The 18,768-nt window shown below is 38.9% G+C and overlaps 1 protein-coding gene across 2 annotated transcripts in view; it reads right to left on the bottom strand.

Annotated features, from left to right (window-relative positions):
- The window catches only part of ENTREP2 (endosomal transmembrane epsin interactor 2), a 93,526-nt gene that overhangs the window by 28,453 nt on the left and 46,305 nt on the right, over window positions 1-18,768 (bottom strand). For both annotated transcript variants that reach the window (XM_088519747.1, XM_088519749.1), the window contains exon 3: window positions 7,248-7,358. In XM_088519747.1, the coding sequence (XP_088375873.1) occupies window positions 7,248-7,358 (111 nt within the window). The remainder of the gene's footprint in view (window positions 1-7,247; window positions 7,359-18,768) is intronic.

The following is an 18,768-nucleotide window of genomic DNA, read 5'->3' as shown; positions in this document are numbered from 1 at the left end:
ATCCTGATCATTCTTTAAAATTAAAGAAAATCAAAGTACAATTAAGATTTTTATGAGTGATTCTAAAATAATCCCATGTAGCTCAGCAGGAATGTTATCACAAGTGCAGAATTACATTGTTTATAGTGTTTCTGACCTCCTCATTAAAAAAACAAAAACAAAAAGAAAAAAAATCTCTTTTTCTGTTTCCTTACAACAAAGACTTTTCAACTCAAAATTTAACTCCATACATGCTTTTATTAAGCATGTTAATATGTACTGTCACTGTTTTCAGTTTTCTCAATGATAAATGCTTTCTCCACTCCATTTTCGCCGTCTTTTTTAAAGTACCAATATTGGCATTTAATGCCTTACTTCTCTTCAGGTCAATAGCTGCAAGTCAACCCAGGTCAGTTTTGAAGTAATTAGCCTATGATCCTAGAGCTATCAGTTCCTAGGATTCTATACTCCAATAACGAGTAGCAAGACTGACACGTGTGTGAAACTGCCTATTGAATGAGAGACTCCATGTGCCAACCAGGCATCCTGAGTGATCCCTGTATTCCTCAAGTAAAGATGGAAGCAGAAAAGCTGGGTACTGTGCAAGAGATTGGAATTACCATGTTATGTGCTCTTTTACAAGAAAACAGCAGTCCCCCATCTCCCTGACCTCCACCCCGCAATTCCTGTCTGCTTTTAGCCCACTCTTCTTAGAAAGATCCGAGCAAAACCCAAGTACATGCTCAGCTCTTAAAATTGATGGAAAGCACAAACCGCTAAGCACCAGAGGGGAGGTCTCACCCTTGAGGCCCTCTGGGACTGTCAGAAATGGTGTTGAGGGTTAAGACGAATGCTTCAGACAAAGTCTGGAACTTGCACTCTGCATTGAGAGCTGTGTCAAATTCAGCGGTCAGCAAGCTACAGCATTCCTGCTGTATCGCCATCAAATGCACGGCAAAATCAATAACATTTTCAGCTGGTAAAAAGTTCTGTGATGAGGAAAATGTACTTCAGACAAAACTGCCTCCTGCAAGAACATTTACTCTCTGACTCATGCTGTTCCTGTTCGATGAAAGACAGGCCTGACTCCTGACGGGATGTGTCTGATATTTCCTAACACGAAATACAGATCTCAGGTCAACTTTCATCTCATGCAATGCACAGGTGTCACCAAGAAAGGCTGAAAACCTAGTTTTCAAAAATATTTTCCTCTTCAAACCCCATCTCAGAGAGTCTCCATGAGATTTGAGAGATGCTCTCTAGCTTTGGGCTGCCCTGTAACTAACCTTTTAAATCAATTCCTAAAATTGTTAAAACTGTTGACATGGATGCTCTTGCAAAATGCAGCGGTATCTTACAAAGCACAGCATAATCAAAAACCCATTGAAAATTGGCCACCAGTGCACAAAACAAATATTATTTTCATGACATGCACATTTTTGGAGAGCTTTTAACAATGTGCATCTCTGTGAAGTGGTATCTTTGCTAGCTCTGGCTCCAGGAATGCGGAGCAGCACAAAAGCTGAGGAGCTCGTTCCACTGCTGAGGTGGAAAGCGGAGCCCAACTCTCATGCTCCAACCCTGCCCTACCACTGTGCTCACGTGTGTGCTGCGGAGATAAAGAATTCAGCACACGGGGAGCCAGCCCTTGTCAAAACTAACCTTTTCTGTGGCGCTATGGTTTAGCTCTAGTCCAGATTGGACCTCCCAAACAGGTCTCTGAGTGGGTTCCAGATGCATGGAATGGCACAAGTGATGGAGCTCCATGGGTGCGGGGACTGAGAGGGGACTCCTGCCATGGCAGGGTTGGCTTTTTGGCCTCAGTCACAGTCACATTAGCACTTGTCACCAGTGAGCAGCAGCTCCAGCACCGTCCTCCTTCACCTGCCTCAGCTGTGTTAGCTTAAACCTCGCTTGCTCGGCAGAGCTCAGGAACAAAGCAATGTTCTCGTAGATATATTTTATCTTGCCAAAAAACAGCACAGTTACTCCCAAAGTGAACAAAACCCCTAAAACTTTCTACATAGCAGAGGATCAAAAAAGTTCCCACAAAAAATACCAAAAACTTCACACTTGCTGAACACACACACTCCTTTCTGCTACAATAATATAACAAAATGTGCAAAACCAGATTCCCTTCACCTGCAACAGTTTATTAAATTCCATCCAGGTATTGCAGGTGTCTTAGCAAAGAAGAAGCCACCCTGCACACTTCAGAAAGCTGTATCAAGTTGCTTTCATTTTCTTGCCAACATTCAAGAGCCACGACAGTTGTTCACTCCAGCCTGGGAGACGAATTGTTTATTGTAACTTAGAAATGCCCATATGCATCCTCCTCAATGTCGGTATCATCATTTCAAATTTTGTACTCTACACATGTTAACTACTTTAAAACAGAGGCAGAAAAATGCCTGTTCAATGTAAAAATAAATAAATAAATACCCAAATATCTAAAAATATTTTTTCAGCTCCTCTGTCAACTCTAATCAACAAGCAATAATTTCTTCTATAAAACATAATAGCTGAATATTTCTAAATATTCTCAAAGCCATCAGAAAACATAACTTGAGTTAAACCTTTCTTCCCAGATTATACATTGCACCCCCTCCAATCGCTGACCCACTACAAGGAAATCAAACATGCCTAATCTAGGCTGAATTTCACCTACCTATGCCCTTTAGGACATCTTATATTAAAGAGGCCCAACACTGGAACAGCTTCTCCTCTGAGCTAGGAATATACAAATACTCTGTACAGCCTCTTCTATGTCATCAGCTCCCACAGTTATTGGAATGGTAAGTACAATACACTCGTACAGAGAGAACCTCTCTTCTGCATTAGTATAGAAAAATGACCCAGGCACTTAGTAAAAAAAACCGTATGAACAAAGAATCCTGCTCTCCTGCTCTCCAGAAATGAGCTCTAAAACTAACAACATTCAAATTCAACACACACACAGAAACTAATCAATGTTTTCCTCGTAAGTGAAATGATTATCACAGCATTTTCCTACTCCTTCCTAACCCTCACCTGCTCTTGAATACTTCTGAAGAGCTATAATTCAAAAATAATTTAGACATTAAACGATGATAAGCTCAGAATTATCACTGAACACCAATGAATAGATTCCAATATGCTCATTTTAAATTTGCATTAAGTTTGCATTTATATTAGTGTAGTAATTTGGTATGTAAATATCCAAGCAGATAGAACAATCTCAGTTTCCATTCTTCTCATTTTAATGAACCTGACCTTTATCTATGCTAATTTTCCAATGCAGAAGGTAAATAAGTTTTATGAAAGAACAAAAATAGAAATGACATTTGTGAGCATATTTAATGAATATTTTTTCGAATAGGTTTACATTTTTCTCCTTCTAGCCTCCCTTACCTTTGTTAAAAACAATTTGAAGAATATGAATAGTTTGCATTTTATGCATTTTTCTTATAACAATAAAATTACTCTGTTTCTTCTATACCAAAACCAAAATTACCAGCTGAGGTTAAAAATACAAAAAAGCTAGAACCACGTATCTATGTTTAACCATATATTCACTACTCAAAAGTAATCTCTTAAAAGCTGTAACATTCCAACAGCATTCCCATCTCAGGGTTCTGATGCAATCTGAAAGGACATATGTGCCAAGACAGCATTACTTGAGAATATGCAAAGCCCCGTAAGATGTCTAAAAATAAGTCCCAGGATACTCACTGCAATGAACTGGTCGCTGCCAGAGCAGTGATCTCTATGTCACTACACACTGTTTTAAAACGGTGCCAGTTACTTTATGCTACAGCTTCATCTCACATTTAATAGACATATTCAGATCCTTGATTTAACCTATTACGAGCAATTACAAGACTTAAGGAGGTTTCATTAATCACGTGTTATACTGAAATATTGGGCCCTCTAAATCTCTCTAAACTCACGTCATAATTCAAGCAGATCTTTACATTTCTTTCCTTGTGACTGGAGACCATTATTTGCAAATGACGACAATTACATCTGTTCATTTGCCTGCGATACAAAAGGACACTTTTGTCAGCTGTCACTACAGTGAAGAATTTCCAGTTTCTCTGCACTGTTTAAACAACATTATAGATCACATCTTTTAGGGATTTTAAATGGTCTCAGATGAAGCCACAAATTCGAGAGAGCTACATAGCTAGTGACTTAGCATGGCAGCAAGAATAGGCTGTGTCTGCGCTTGCCAGGGCCAGCTCCAGCCTCCAAGCGGGGAGGGAGCATGAGCCCTGCAAAGGAGGGCTGGGCACAGCTGCCTTCCGCCCCTCTCCTCAAGCGCAGACACTTGGCTCCCGAAGCAATTACACTTGCAGAACAACATGGGAACACTGGGTCTGTCCTTTCATATGTTTCAGAGACTTCTTTTAAAATTAAACTGTGACCTTTACTTCATACATAACGGCCATTTGAGACGCTATCAATTATACTTCGAATATGTAGTGTGTAACTAGCGACACGGATTACAGCAAGGCAAGCACTTACGATGCCAGATACCCATGAAGTTATCAAGGCTTCCAAGGGGAACTTACACACATCCTGCTTTTTATCTGTTCAATCTTGCCATAGATGGCATTCACCAAGAATGACAGATCTATTACACAATTTCAGCCATAAATAAAAAAAAAGGAAGATAAAAGTTTAATAAGGTAATAATTAAGAATTAGGTAGCAACTTACCCACCCTTGCATTCTGTTCTATCAAAATTTTTCTAAGAGTCCCTCAGCAAACCACTTCTTGTTTTTAACCCTCAATTATTTTTCCAAAATAAAAGGGGGACAAAATACACCTATTAGAATAATGATGAGAAGAATAAGTTCATTACCCTGATGACAGGAAGTTCCTTCTTCTAGGCAGCTAAAGATCAAATGCAGTACTGGGTTTGGAAGAGAAATGTTTGTCACTGTACACTGCTACATGGTACAATGTCTAACCCTTCTCCCTTCAACACTATCCTAATTTACATATATAAATACTAAAATTCCACTTCCAGTATGCATCTGGAATGTTAAAGCTATTTTTCTCCAAGCTATTCTAGTCTGTATGCCACTCTGGCACACAGGCTCTTTAATCTTAAGCTTTTTCTGAAAGAATCAACTACATCCCCTAGGTCCCTTCCAACCTGAATCGTCCTATGAACCTATTCGTAACCACATAATTACACCGTCAACACATCTCATATTCATGCTCTTCTGTTAGGCAGGATTTCTATCAGAAACAAGGCCAATTAATAAGTTTAACTAATTATCTAACAAAAACAAACAAAAAAGCGTGCTCAGGACTGTGAAACTGTCTCAGGCAAATATATCCTACTTTCCAGATTTCCCTAAATTTTAGCACTGTGTATATAGTACTTGCATTACACTTTCATAGAAAAGAAACACAGCCATTATATAGTTAAGATATTATTTATTTTGGAAGACTACTTATTCAACCATGCAGATGCACAAACATTTCCATAAGTCTCCATGGGAAGTTCTGATATAAACATAACCCCTAAAAATAATTTTTAAATAATCTTAATATAGAAGAAAAGATATCAAGACAAATCAGTGATACTCAGGTCAAAGATCCTTCAGATCCTTCAAAAAAATACCTATGACATTTTTTTTTCCTGTGGGATTAAAAAAAGAAAGAAGCAAGGAATGACAAAAGCTACTTTCCCATAGCACTCAGCAGTGCAGAATGCTTGAGGAGCTCCAGGTTGCACCACGCTCCTCCTCAGCGGCACAGCTCCAGCTGTCCATCAAAGTAGGAACCAGAAACTTGGTTTGTCTGGAGTTTCCCAAACCAAATATTTTATAGGGAAAACCGTCCCTTCATCTCTCTGATTACTTCTGGTTTTCCACACACTCTTGCTCCTTCCCTCTACTTCTATAAAGTCTAATCCGAACTAGAAATTGCCAATGCTACAGAAAGTTCAGGATGATATCTCCTATTTTCCAGAGTACCTCAGTGGTGGGCCTGCAGTCCTACCCTGGGAGAGCAAGAGCAGGATGAACAGGATGGCTGAAAGGAATACAGAACACAGCCTGACTGGAAAACTGCAAACCAAAACTGACCACAAAAGACAAAGCATGTGACAGCTTACGCCAGAATGGTTCCCTTTTCCTACTTTTTAAATTTTTTTTTTAATGTGACTTTTGATGTGTTTGCTGGAACGTTTTGTATTATCAAAGTTTAGTTTTATTTCATGCAGTGTAAGCAAATATAAGACAAAGGTTTTAATGGAGGGAAAGAAGAAAACAACAACTGAAGAGGTGCAGATGCACACTGCGCTGCTGCTGTAGTCATCTGCTGGCATCTAGGTTAGAAGTGTCCCTTCCCTTTATCATTCGAAGCAAAGTTTTGGGGCCTGACTGAAGAACATGGGTTGGTAAATGTATATGTTCATCTATCCCTAACAGTTAATGAGTTCTATGGATGCACACTCATGCAGCTGATATAATTTGTTTGGTCTGCTGTCAGCCAGATTAAATGCTTAAAAAAGCACTGATGCATGTCCATAAACATCCTCCAGTCCTCTCATGGATTTTATAATTTAATGCCATTTGTCTATTCAATTTATGGAAAAAATCAATATTTTATTTTATCTTTAGATCCGTGATTTGGGAAATGAATTTATTTCTATAGACCACTTTATAACTAACTATTTTTACAATTTAACATACACTTACTTTTTTCTCAGGATGGAAACATAAACACTTCAGGTATACTGTACCTTTTAATAATTCACAGCATACCATATCATGATAACTTTTTGTTTTTATTATTCTGTATTTTATTTAACACAAACATATATTTGCTTGGATTTTTTAAAAAATATTTCAGATGGCAAATAGAATATCAATTTACACCTACAAAAACAACCAGATCACCTATAACATCCAGGAAATACACTGACTGCAGGAGGTACTGAATCCTGATGCGGTTGACATCAAACGATAAGGACAGCATTGTTTTGATCTATTCTTAATTCTATATACTGTGTTTATGACTCATTGGTAACATGACATTAATACACAAATACTAAAATTTATTTTCTGGGGAGACAAAATATTGTAAAGCTGGTAGCATTTCAACCCCTCCAACTTTTCCCAGCATGATTTGCCCTTTGTAAGGTTTATAGATAGCTCTAGTTAATGCATACAATTTTGAAAATTAAAACAATATGTATAGAAAATGCAAACAAATGAAAAATAGAATCCATTGACCTTTATAGTAAAGACTTGTTTTTCATTACTCACCAGCTGACATCCTTCCAGGGACTTTACCAGCTGAGCGTTCTGACAAGAGAGAATGGAACCAGCCAAGTTCAGCATTACACACACTGCAGACAGCAGCATGAAAAAGGTTATCTGGAAAAAAATCAACCAACCTATTGATTATTCACTGCAAGAGACAAACAGGAATAAATATCACTTGGCCTTCAAAATACTCCCAATCTTTCATGCAATTACATGCATGGCAACAATTAAATCAATTAAAGAAGAAAACAGAATATGCTAGGATTAAGGTCCTGAGTTTCCCACCATAAGAAAAAGCAACATTAAAACTAGACTTGACTGTCACTTATTTTCCCCCAATCATTTAAAAATCACCCACTTATTTCCGGCTATTAATGCAACCAAAACTTGTTTTACAATCCACAATCCTGAAATTTTAATGCTTTCTAAGAATTAGTGTTATTAATATATCAGGTTTGTAAAAGGTATTTTTATAACCTATATTAGCCTTACTACACAATCTAAATTACTTTTTGAAGAGGAAATGGGTATCACAATGAGGAACATATTTAGGAATATCATTTATCATGAACGTGCACAACTTGGGGAAAAAATGTGAATAAATTTCATGACATATAAAACTGTTTTTTAATAATAACTTAAACAGCATCTTAGGTATCAAGTACCCATTATGTTAGCAACTCTTTTCTCTTTTCAAGATAAACAATCATTAACTTTATCGCATCAGCTGAACTATTGTTTGTTTTACATGTTAAAAAGCCAGTCCAGCATGGACAAGCCTACGTCTCAGAAGGCAGGGAAGCAGAAAAGCTCAAGAAGGAAGAGGGCAAGAATAAACAGAGCCCTGAGTACTTGAACCTTCTAATTAGGCAATGCTCACACAGTCATGTAATGCTTGTACATCTAATTATCTGAAATTAAATTAATTCTATTGCATCTTTTTTTCTTTTATCTATAATTTACACACTTCCTTTTCATTGTTTTCACAAAATGCTATTGTCCATCAATTCATATGCTATTAATATTTTTTCCCTATCCAAAATCTGGAATGGTTGGATTTTTTAAATGTTTTTCAAACGAAGAACAAGAATTTTCATAGTTTCTATCTTCATCTTCACCATCCTAAACCGCACTTAGGACAACAATTCCCATTACACACACCTAAGGTTTATTTAGGTTATACGCACACTTTGAAAGAAAACAGGATTACTTTCAACTACTTTTTAACAATGTAACACTTCAATATTGTGTTCATTAAAAAAGATCTTTCTCCAAGACAAAACTTCTAGGATAAAATACATGCTGCTATCATGTAACAGTGAGCAACTACGTACTCTCACGCTATAGATAGGTCCCTAAAAGCTACCACAGGCACTTTTTGAAATAAATGCTCTGTAATCTCAACATTACTAACCAGAAGACAGTATTTGCATTACAAATTTTAGTTATCAGCAGTTTATTTCTTCAAGCATCACAGTCGACAGAACAAGGTTTATAACCCGTGACAAGATCCTGTGTACTTGCAGTATTCTCTCCATTTCAGCAACCATTTCTAGCTGCACTTCCAAAGTGCCTTCACCCTCTTGTCACGTGCAAGAACAGGAGGGAAGAAACGATGCAGTGCTCAGCTGAGACCAAGCAACAGCCTCTCATAATTTCTGCTGTTCACGGTGGGTTCCAGCCTCACCTTCTGCCCAGCAGCTGCACCCGATCACCTGAAGATGCAACAGTAGTAGCGCGTTCCAGACTTGAGCACCCACTGACAGGGTCACCTACCAAACACTGAAGTTCTCTCTTACACCTCTTAAATTTGCTATTTAATGCTTCGCTTCTCAGTAACTCAGGCAAGGCATCACCTAAGCTGAACTCAGCATGGAGTTAGAAGGGAAAATTTTCAGGTCCCCTGCAAGCCTTTGTAACTGTCTTGCCTTTTGCAGAATACAATCTAATAAAATAGATCAAAAATTCCTAATATCTTTAAAGTTTCTCAGACATATATCAACAAAATGGACAGAATAGGGCAAATCTGTCATGCTGTTACCACAACTTTTGAGAGGTTCACAGCCATGCAGGCAGCCATCACACAGAGGAGTCATAAAAATATCATGCACTAATAGGCATCAGAAAGTGTTGAACATTTTTAATCACAAACCAGCCTTTTCTCATAGAAGCAAAAGTAGAGGCAGTAAATATAAAAAACAGATCTAAACCCCATTGAATTAGTAGTCATGGCAGATTGTGACAGACAGCCCACACTACATTATGAAAGACTATAGTAGTTAGTTATGCATCATTCATGAAATCAAGTGTGTCTAATATCCACATTAAAATTTTCCCCAGAAAATGAGCTAGCAGTTGCCTGCACCAAGCGCACACGGCGTGACACATCGCAGGAGCCGTGCTGCACTATTAAGGGAGCGCGGAAGATGAGGTTAACCAAACGACTACACCAATCGAGGCCAGGCTGAACAAAACTCAGCCGCGCTGTTAGACACTAATGAGTCATGGCATCTTAATATGGTTTCTCAACAACACTTTTATATTCGTTAGCTTTCTAGCTACCATATGTAAACAAAACAGTATTGTGAGAATTCAGTACAATGTGTTAGTGCCACTAGGCTCCAAAGGCCTTAGAAGGGCCGAGGGCTAGCACATCAGCTGAAGGAGAAGCCAATCGATTTGTGGTGACAAGCAGTTAGCAGGATTAATTCCTTCTTATATGTTACCATAGTCCTAAACTAATCCTGCGAAACTAATTAGCTTTGCTCTGAGGCAATGATGAAAATTGATACAATAATTCACAATCTGAGAGGTTATCTTGCACCTGGAAGAATAAATCAGCTTAATTCTCTTCATGACCTTAGTCTGCCTCTTTCCTTTGGTCCTTTCAATATTTTCTGAGATCAGCTCACATTGAGTGGGTTCTCTCTGCCTTCGCTTAACTCCTTTATTAAAGGCAGAAACTATTTAAAGATCAGACCTTCACAATACTCTTCACTAAAAGGAAGCAAAGCTCTCCAATGGGAAGGCAGGCTGAAGCCATGGCCTAATGGAACAACCTTGCTGAACCCCTCTAAGAAAGAGACAAACGACATTTGTTTTAGGAGTATTTTACATATGATTCTGTATGTAGTTTTTGAGATTATACGGATATTTCATGTACATAATTTCCCCTCATATGCTAGCAAAGCTATACTTCCCAAAATTTCTGAAAAGAGTGAAAAATAACCCCTCCACTTTCCCCCTTGAATTTCTCCGGCACCTGCTCTTCACCCCTCCAGCAAGCAGGCAGCACGCAGGCGCAGCAGCAAGGCCGCGGCAGGCCCGGGGAACCCGCCACAGAGCAGGAAGGGCAGAACCACACACCGTGCCCTTGCCCTCCCTCACACAGGCTACAAGAATCTGACTGTGATTTTCATTCCTGTACTGCATTTGCATTCTGTATCTTAAAGATATAAACACAAACAACTCTTTTTTGGTATCTTGATTATTCCAGTATTGCCTATGCATACATTTTCAGCAACAGAAGGGAACTGAGTACTTGCATACAAAAAAAAAAGGCAAAAATAAAAACCAAGAGATATGACATGGAAAAGTCTTAAGCTCAATTAATTCTATGAAAATTTGAATATGGAAGCAAACTTTTAAAAAGCAACATACTGCCTAACGTCTGTGGTTATATGAAACCCACATCTACACGTGGATTACACTCTGGATTTTGAGATATATTGTGTTGATTTAAAAGTCACCAATGGGGTAGGTTATGAATTCCCCAATGCACTTCCTAGATAGAGCAGGATAAGAAAGCCATCCAGGATGCATTCAGAAGGTTTTGCCTCCTAATTTTTTCTTTTACATCTACAATATAGCTTTTTGACATGAAATCTGTAGAGATTTGTAAGAGAACCTCTAGAGTGACCTGAATGCGATGTGGAAGGAAACGCGCAAGCTGCAGAGGAAACGGCACAAAACAGGCTCACAGAATGGCCTGTGCTGATAAGGACGCACCCCCTTCCTGGACCCAGCAGTAAAACTGAGGGACGTGCTGTTTGTGTCCCAACTGAAAGGGCTGTACACTGACAAGACAACAGGCAAGCCGATATACGAGCAGGACTCCCGCAAATGTAGCGCACGCTGCTCCTCCTCCCGCAGCAGCAGCCAAACGGCTGCTTTTCCACACGAGGAGAGCCAGGCAGCAGCAACAACGGCGCACAAGATTCACTGCGACTGAGCTAGGCCCACACTGAGGCACAGGGTCACCAACCACGCGACAGCTGCCACCTCCTCACGGGCATCAAAATACCTGTCCAGAGAACCACCGTTTTGACACCAAGCAAGAGTCTCAGAGACAGGACAAGCAGTTACCAGGATCCCTGGAACTCTGCATCGCACACACGCAGTCCTGGCCAGGCTGCCTGCACATACACATCTTGGTGCTTGCAAAGATGCAAATATGAGAGAAGAAGTGGCTAAATCAACTCACAGAGTTTGTAAATAAACATCATTTTCCCCTTTCATGAGATTTTATACTGAGTTTTGTTATACTGATTCCTTACAAGACCTGGAGAGTCTAACGATAACAGGGACTCAATCTTCTAACTGGTAAATACTTCTATCTTTCTAAGGTCACATACATAAAGAATTATTTTCTTAGGAAGATACTTCATTTAAAGTAGTCATTAAGACTAGTTCAGGTTAAATGCAGCTATAAACAGATCATCTTGTCTTTTTTGAAAACATCCCTAATACACGTTGGCCTGCAAGCCAGTATTAAAAACAACCAAGTTCTTAGGTGTTGGAAAAATGCAAAACACAACACGAGTCATATCTTCTAAATTCTTGCATTTGTATTACTTGAACAGCCTGTAATTACTACTTTCCCACTAAACTCCAACAAACCAGTTTTATTCAGTTCCTTTCTGTGGGTCCACAAGATATTTTATACACCACATGATGTTACTATGTACTGTCAAAAATGCCTAGTCCAAATATCAACACAGTGTACAGAGCTTTTCAAGCTGTTCACATTCCATCAGGCAGTGACACTCTTCAAATAACGCACATGTCCCCTGAGCTACCCATAGGTGAACTATGTAATAAACTCCAAGTGCATCTAAGTGATGAACGCTGAAATTGCTCCTGTACATTCATTCATGGGGATGTTGTAACAGCTTTGACAACTAAATTTCAAAGCTCTTAACTGCTAGCTATTCTTTTAGATGGATACATACCCAAGAAATTTTTGGATGCCTAACTTGTGCTGCATTATCTAAATTCGTATGTTGAAAATGTACCACCAAGTATTGTACCTTAAAAACAAAAGCCCACACCTCATGAATGAAGAAGCTATTCAATGAAGTTGCACATTCTGAAACATTTGACATTCAAGCGCTTAGCAGCCAAGGTGACTATATATTCTCCAACAGTTATAATTCCAATTAAAATTCTTATCTTAAAAGTGCAATAGCAATAGATTTATGGGATTGTTCACATCAATGCAAAAACATATGCTCTATTTTCAAATGTTCCTTGATGACAAAACGGAAGTGGTGTGGACAGAACAAATCAGTACAAGTTAATGCAGTCTAAATCCAAAGATTTTTCAAGTAGCGATTTTAAGAAGTCAGTATCCCCTCCAAATAATAAATGAAAATTGCAGATGGTACTCTTTTTCCCCACTACTTGCCAAAGGTTTATTCAGTGTGCAATCATTTTAAATGGCTTGCTATAATACAACCTTTTACTAGCAGATAGACTCTAGAAGGAAAAAGGAGAGAAAGGCGAACTGTTCCTCATCAAAGATTATGATGCTATGAGCTATTCATTTGCTCTTTCAGGTCCCACATATTATTCATGAAGTGCAAGTATTAGAATATTAAAACTAAATAAACCTTGTATTCAACCCTAACATCATGAGCAGTGAAAGTCTCTCTATATTGCAGTAGAGTATGAATCATGCAAACATGCATGTATGAATCATGCAAAAATATTACAATTATGTTAGTAATCTTTTTTCTCCTGATACTTCCTTAAACCAAGATAATTTAACAGAAAATTTCATATACATCTGCATCTCATTGCCAAAACCAGGTTATACAGGGTTATAAAACCTAAACTAACTGATTAGTGAAGAGATTCACATTTGTTTCCAAAGAGTAAGAAATGCTGGCATTTATGAAAGGAACTGGCTTTTAAAAATAGATCATTTTCAGACACTTGGAGTCTGAGTTTGATCAAGACAAAACTACTGCCACTTGTGCAGAAATCTGAGCTAGCCTCATGTGGGAAGAAGATCACAGTAACAGTGAAAATCAATTTTTAAAGTATTTGCTCTTACAAATTACCATTTTCCGGTTGATTATAGACATAAATGGGGACACAAAACTTGTCAGGAACCCTCCATGGTTACCAATTCTCGATATGTAAGGTCATATCACTATGCGGAAGTTATTTACAATAGCAGAATTTGGGTATATTACAGATTCTTAGCAATGTCTTTATATGCAATGTCTTTACATTGCAAAGAGACTGAAAAATAGCTATTCCTTCCCTCCCCCCTCCTTTTTTTTTTAAAATTATAAGTCAGTTGCACCTGTTTTTGGAGCAGATTTGCATATATGAATCATATCACACAACAGATTTTCATTACCAGGATCTGCTTTCTGAAATTTTTAATTTCTTCCTTCAGCACTGTCACCTACAATAATGATTTGCCCTGGAATCATGAAAATAATTTTACTGACATTTCAGTGAGGAGAGATATTCTGAAAATATTTTTCATTTCTGAAGCATACATTCTTCTCATTTTTGTTTTTCCTCCCCTCATCCACAACAAATACTTGAATGCCTGAATTTATGCTTCAAAGTATTGCAGAAGTTCTAATATTTCTATGAAAAAATCATTTACTTCACTCGCATTTCAGGAACTATTTTAGTTCTCAAAAAGCACAAATAGAGAACATCATCTTTGCAGGAGACAGTTCTTACACCCAAATAGGACTTGATTAAAATGCACTATAGTGTCTTAAATCTGCTGCAATGCCAAAAGAACCTTGGCCTACTTCCAGTGATATTTATTATTGTGAGGCTCATTATCAAATCCCTGCAGCATAAACAGTCTACTACCTGGAATAGAAATGGTTACTGGTGGTCTGATAGTAGCTAATTCTGTAACTTTTTCAATATGTGAATGAGAATTGTAACTGAAAACACGAAAATCGGGGAGAGAAAAGCTATTTTACATTTCTATCAAGACTGCTGTTAGCCACTGTCACAAGAAGAATTAGAGTTTTTGAGACACATCTTAATTTCCTCAATCAATAAAACATACACACTCATACTCCACTATGACGTGAATGAGATCAACTGAGAGCAGAGAATTCTTCCTCTTGTGCGGTACTTGTAGTGCTCAGGCACCATGTTCCCCTCGTGCAGTGCAAGAATACACATCCAGTTTCATTTCCACTTTTATTCCTTTAGAAAGGAATATTTTGTTGTTACACATTTCACAGAGACTAGCTTTTCAATTCCACTTTATTATCAGTCTACTACTAGCAATAGTTCGACTTTTTAGTTTTCATTCCCAGTTTACTACCTCCCCCAATTACTTTTTTGGTCTTTTGTAACTTGTCATGATCAAGGCCTGTCTGCAGACACGGGTGTCCAGCGAGGCAGGGAAGCGGCCGCGCACGGGCAGCCTCGGCAGAAGCGCGGTCCGGCGGCTGGGCCGGGAAGCCTCGCTGCAGAGCCCTGCCTTTTGCACCAAGAAGCACAGAGAGGTTAGAGCAAACTGTGGAGAATCTAGAAGGGCTCTCTTGAGTTTTAAAATCATCAGAAGTTGATGTCAGTGCCACTACATTAGTAAATGATAGAAAACTCTTATACTCAAAACTCATATTTTGTGTTTTTACCCTGTGTCCGGCTCTGTAAAGAATTCCTATACCACTGAAAAGGAACAGTACAGGACGGAAAAAAAAATCCTGCTTTTTATCAATGAACTAATGGTATTAAAATTGAGTTACAGTTTCTCCATGGAATATGCTACAAAATATTCTTGACCAGAAATAAAAAAAATCCAAGTAAATTGTTAGTATTCTCCCGTATCTTTGGATCTGGGAATATGGCAAGTCTGAAGATCCTGGGGCAAACTGGGGTAAGGTTGCGTGGCAGCCCTAAATCTGCATTTCAATATCTGCAGGACCAGATTTCAGGAACAACAAGTAACATTTTCATTGTAACTTTCTTTGAATAGAACTTTCTTTTAATGTAGCATAATCTTCTGTGACTATTTTAAAGCAATTTTTGTCTGTTTTTGTGATAGAAAGAGACAACTGGAAAAGGTGAAGGATAATTAACCTTTTCAATACGAACACACACACAACAGCAGCACTCAGATGACTTGCCTCATGTGGTAACTTTGAAATTCCCTACTATTTCCTTAATTTCATATTTCTATAGTAAGGAAGTTTCAATAAAGGAGCTTCAACTCAAACACAAATAATTGCCAGCATGTTCCCCTACAATTTTTGAGCAGTCTGCTCAATTAATACCATTAACATATCAAAAATTCTGCTAAAAATGGTTAGATTTTATATATAAATTTGCCAAAATATGAAACTGGACAAAGCATTATTTTTAAGATTGGATAATTCAGTTAAAATATGGACTAAGCCCCTGAAAAGATACTAAGTAATTAAGATTGAAAGAACCAAGATTACTTACCAATATGTGTAGTTCTTTGAAATATACTGCCAATATACATACTCACACAGTACTCATACTCCTATGTATCATAAACATTCAAATCCAAACATTTTGTGCCCAAATGATACCTACAGGCTAATATCCTAGTACTATTTTTGGTTCCATGTTTACACATTAATATATATATATCTATATATATATATAATATATATATTGTTTCCTTACAACCAATAAATCAAAGAAGCCCAAATTACAAAAGAATGAGAAGAAAGATGAATACATTCAGAAAACTCTCCTCAATCCCAACTGCTTGTAAGTAAGTCTAATTTGTTCTCCGTGTTTTCATCACTAATACTCACAGTGTGGATAATTCTAAATTATACCCCTCCTTCACTACCATAAATGACACAGAGTATCAGAGACCTCCAAGCGAGCCATTCCACCAAATGCAGCCTAGTCCCCAGGCATCTCTCTAAACACCATGCTGAAGAATAATCTGAATAACACCTGAAAGGACAGTTTTCTGTGGGTGCCACAGATGAAGACTTTTTCATGACCTGTAAATAAGCTACTCGATTGTCTGCTCCCTGTACCCCTCTCTGCAATTTGTTGCCCTTTTCTTCTAGAGAGCAGGACCAGATGTAACTTGAAGGTTTCACTCATATTTGCTTCCATTTGCCCATCCCTTACATGCTGCCCTTGTTAAGGGTGCTGACAGCAGCAGCAACTGGATAAACTCTGAGAGTGAAAAGCAGCAGGATCTTTAGCAGTCCTGCAAAAGGGTATTTTGCAGAAGGAAGCCTTATACACTCCACACAGCTTTGACATCAGCTTGCTCTGTGGGGAAAAACAGACAGAAGGCAAGGGCATTAACACTGCCTTATGCAAAGCCATGCTAAATTTCACACCATTTGCTTTCAAAACCTTTGAAACTAAGGTTAATAAAAATCAACTCAAACAAGGATTTTCAGCAGATTTCATGAGAATACAGAAAACAAACTCCTTCCTTCTGTTCTGAACAACATTTATGCATATAGCTAGACACATCCTGTAAGCAGTGATAGTTTCACCTCTAAAACAGTATTCCTCTCCCCTGTAGCAACAGAAATCAGAGTACTCAACGCATAATTATCTTGAGCACTGCCTATCCTTATTTTTTCTCATCTCCTCTTCTTATAGATTTCTACCCAAAGATTTTGCAGCACTTTGAGCAACTAAATTATGTGACACACCAGCAACTAAAATGCTGCACCATAAATACATGTTTCTGTGCAGCAGTTTGCACTGTGTAATTCTAACCATTGACAGTCCATTTATACACCAGAGCTTCTCTAAATAAAGACATCCATATGTGGCAATTCTAGCTTAAAATGCCACTTTGAAGCAAGAAAGCAAGCAAACAGCACTAACATTTTAATGCCACTCAAACCACTGTAAACTTGAAATCCTTCAAGGGGCCGGTTGCAGCTCTGGAGTTAGGTAGAAGCAGCACTGTTTGTATCTATTATAAACACTTCAGACACAATTGCTTTTTTAATAAGGAAAGCCTTGTTCAAAAGTTGGAACTACCTCAGCTGTTCCAGAGCTTAGTTTCTGTTTTAAAATATTCTCTGAGGGAGAAAATGTTCTAATACTCCAGCCACTTTGCAAGGAGGGTAGGTACGAGCAACTTTACGCTTTCATAGCCGCTCTGTACGGGTTGCTCCACACATACCCTGGCTCGGCTTCTGCCACATTGCTGCAACAATTCACCTGCAGAACAAATGGAGGTCCCGGTGTAGCCCTGCTCTGTGTAAATTAACCTTCAACAACATCTGTAGCAAAATGCTCTGAGGAAATAAAAGCTCCTGCTGTCCTACTGACAAGGACAGGCATCAAAAAGCTGTAAAAACGGCCCCTCCTGACAGCGGCATAATTAGAGAGAGGCAGGTTGGAAAGGTCAGAGGCACAGCCATTTTGCATCTCTGTCTTTCCCAAAATACTAGTAATTAATTATTGATGAGCAGTTACTCTTATTAGTGAGTCATCATGTGATCCCTCCAAAACCTGCGACACAGAGCACTTTCATTCTATCAGTAAGAAAGGCGGCTTCTGTCATTAAGCAAACACACACTGCTAAACTGCATAGGCAACACAGCATTTTCCTCAGCATTTTCAGTATCACAAGATTTGTAGGGCAACAATGTAAGGCATCAAAATACGGACGGCAGTTATTCCGAAATATTTCTAATGTCATCTCATTAGAGCTTGGTCTGTTAAAAGAGCAATCGTACACACATCCCGCAGCAGGCTCCCGCACGCGATCTGGTGGAGATCCATGAGCGCACGGCAAACCCGTGGTCCTCAGAGGGGCGCGGGCGGGCGGAGGGATGGGGCCGTTTCCAGCCATGGCGCTGCGGAGCAGCCTCACAGGGCGGGTGGCCCGGCGAGCAGCGCTCCTCCCCGTACCGCTGTGCTGCCAGCCACGCTGCTCTGTGCTCCCTAAGGGACCCGTCCTGCACAGGGATTTTCCTCAGCTGTCCCAGTAAGTGCTAACCACCACGTTTTGCTCTGCAAACCCTTGTGGAGGGGCCTGGCTCTAGCTTGGGTTATGAGGCAGTCAGCGATGGCCCTGAGCTGCTCACTGGGCCCCATTAGCAGCTGCTTATCCTACCCTTCCTACACAACCCCTAAAGTATTCTGCGCAGGAGATACATTTGTGCATCTGTCTATATGTGTATATACACATATTTCTCTAGCTCTGTGCATGAGTGAATTTCTGCTTCTCCTTTCTGTCCATATGTGCCAATGTAAAATGCAAAAATCAGAGGGAAGGAAC

This window comes from Tinamus guttatus, unplaced genomic scaffold (assembly GCF_059628265.1).
Source record: "Tinamus guttatus ecotype Peru unplaced genomic scaffold, ASM5962826v1 Tinamus_guttatus_pri_ptg000004l, whole genome shotgun sequence".
Lineage (NCBI taxonomy): Eukaryota > Metazoa > Chordata > Aves > Tinamiformes > Tinamidae > Tinamus > Tinamus guttatus.
Note: the sequence above shows the minus strand (reverse complement) of the source record. Positions and strands in the feature narration are given on the sequence as shown.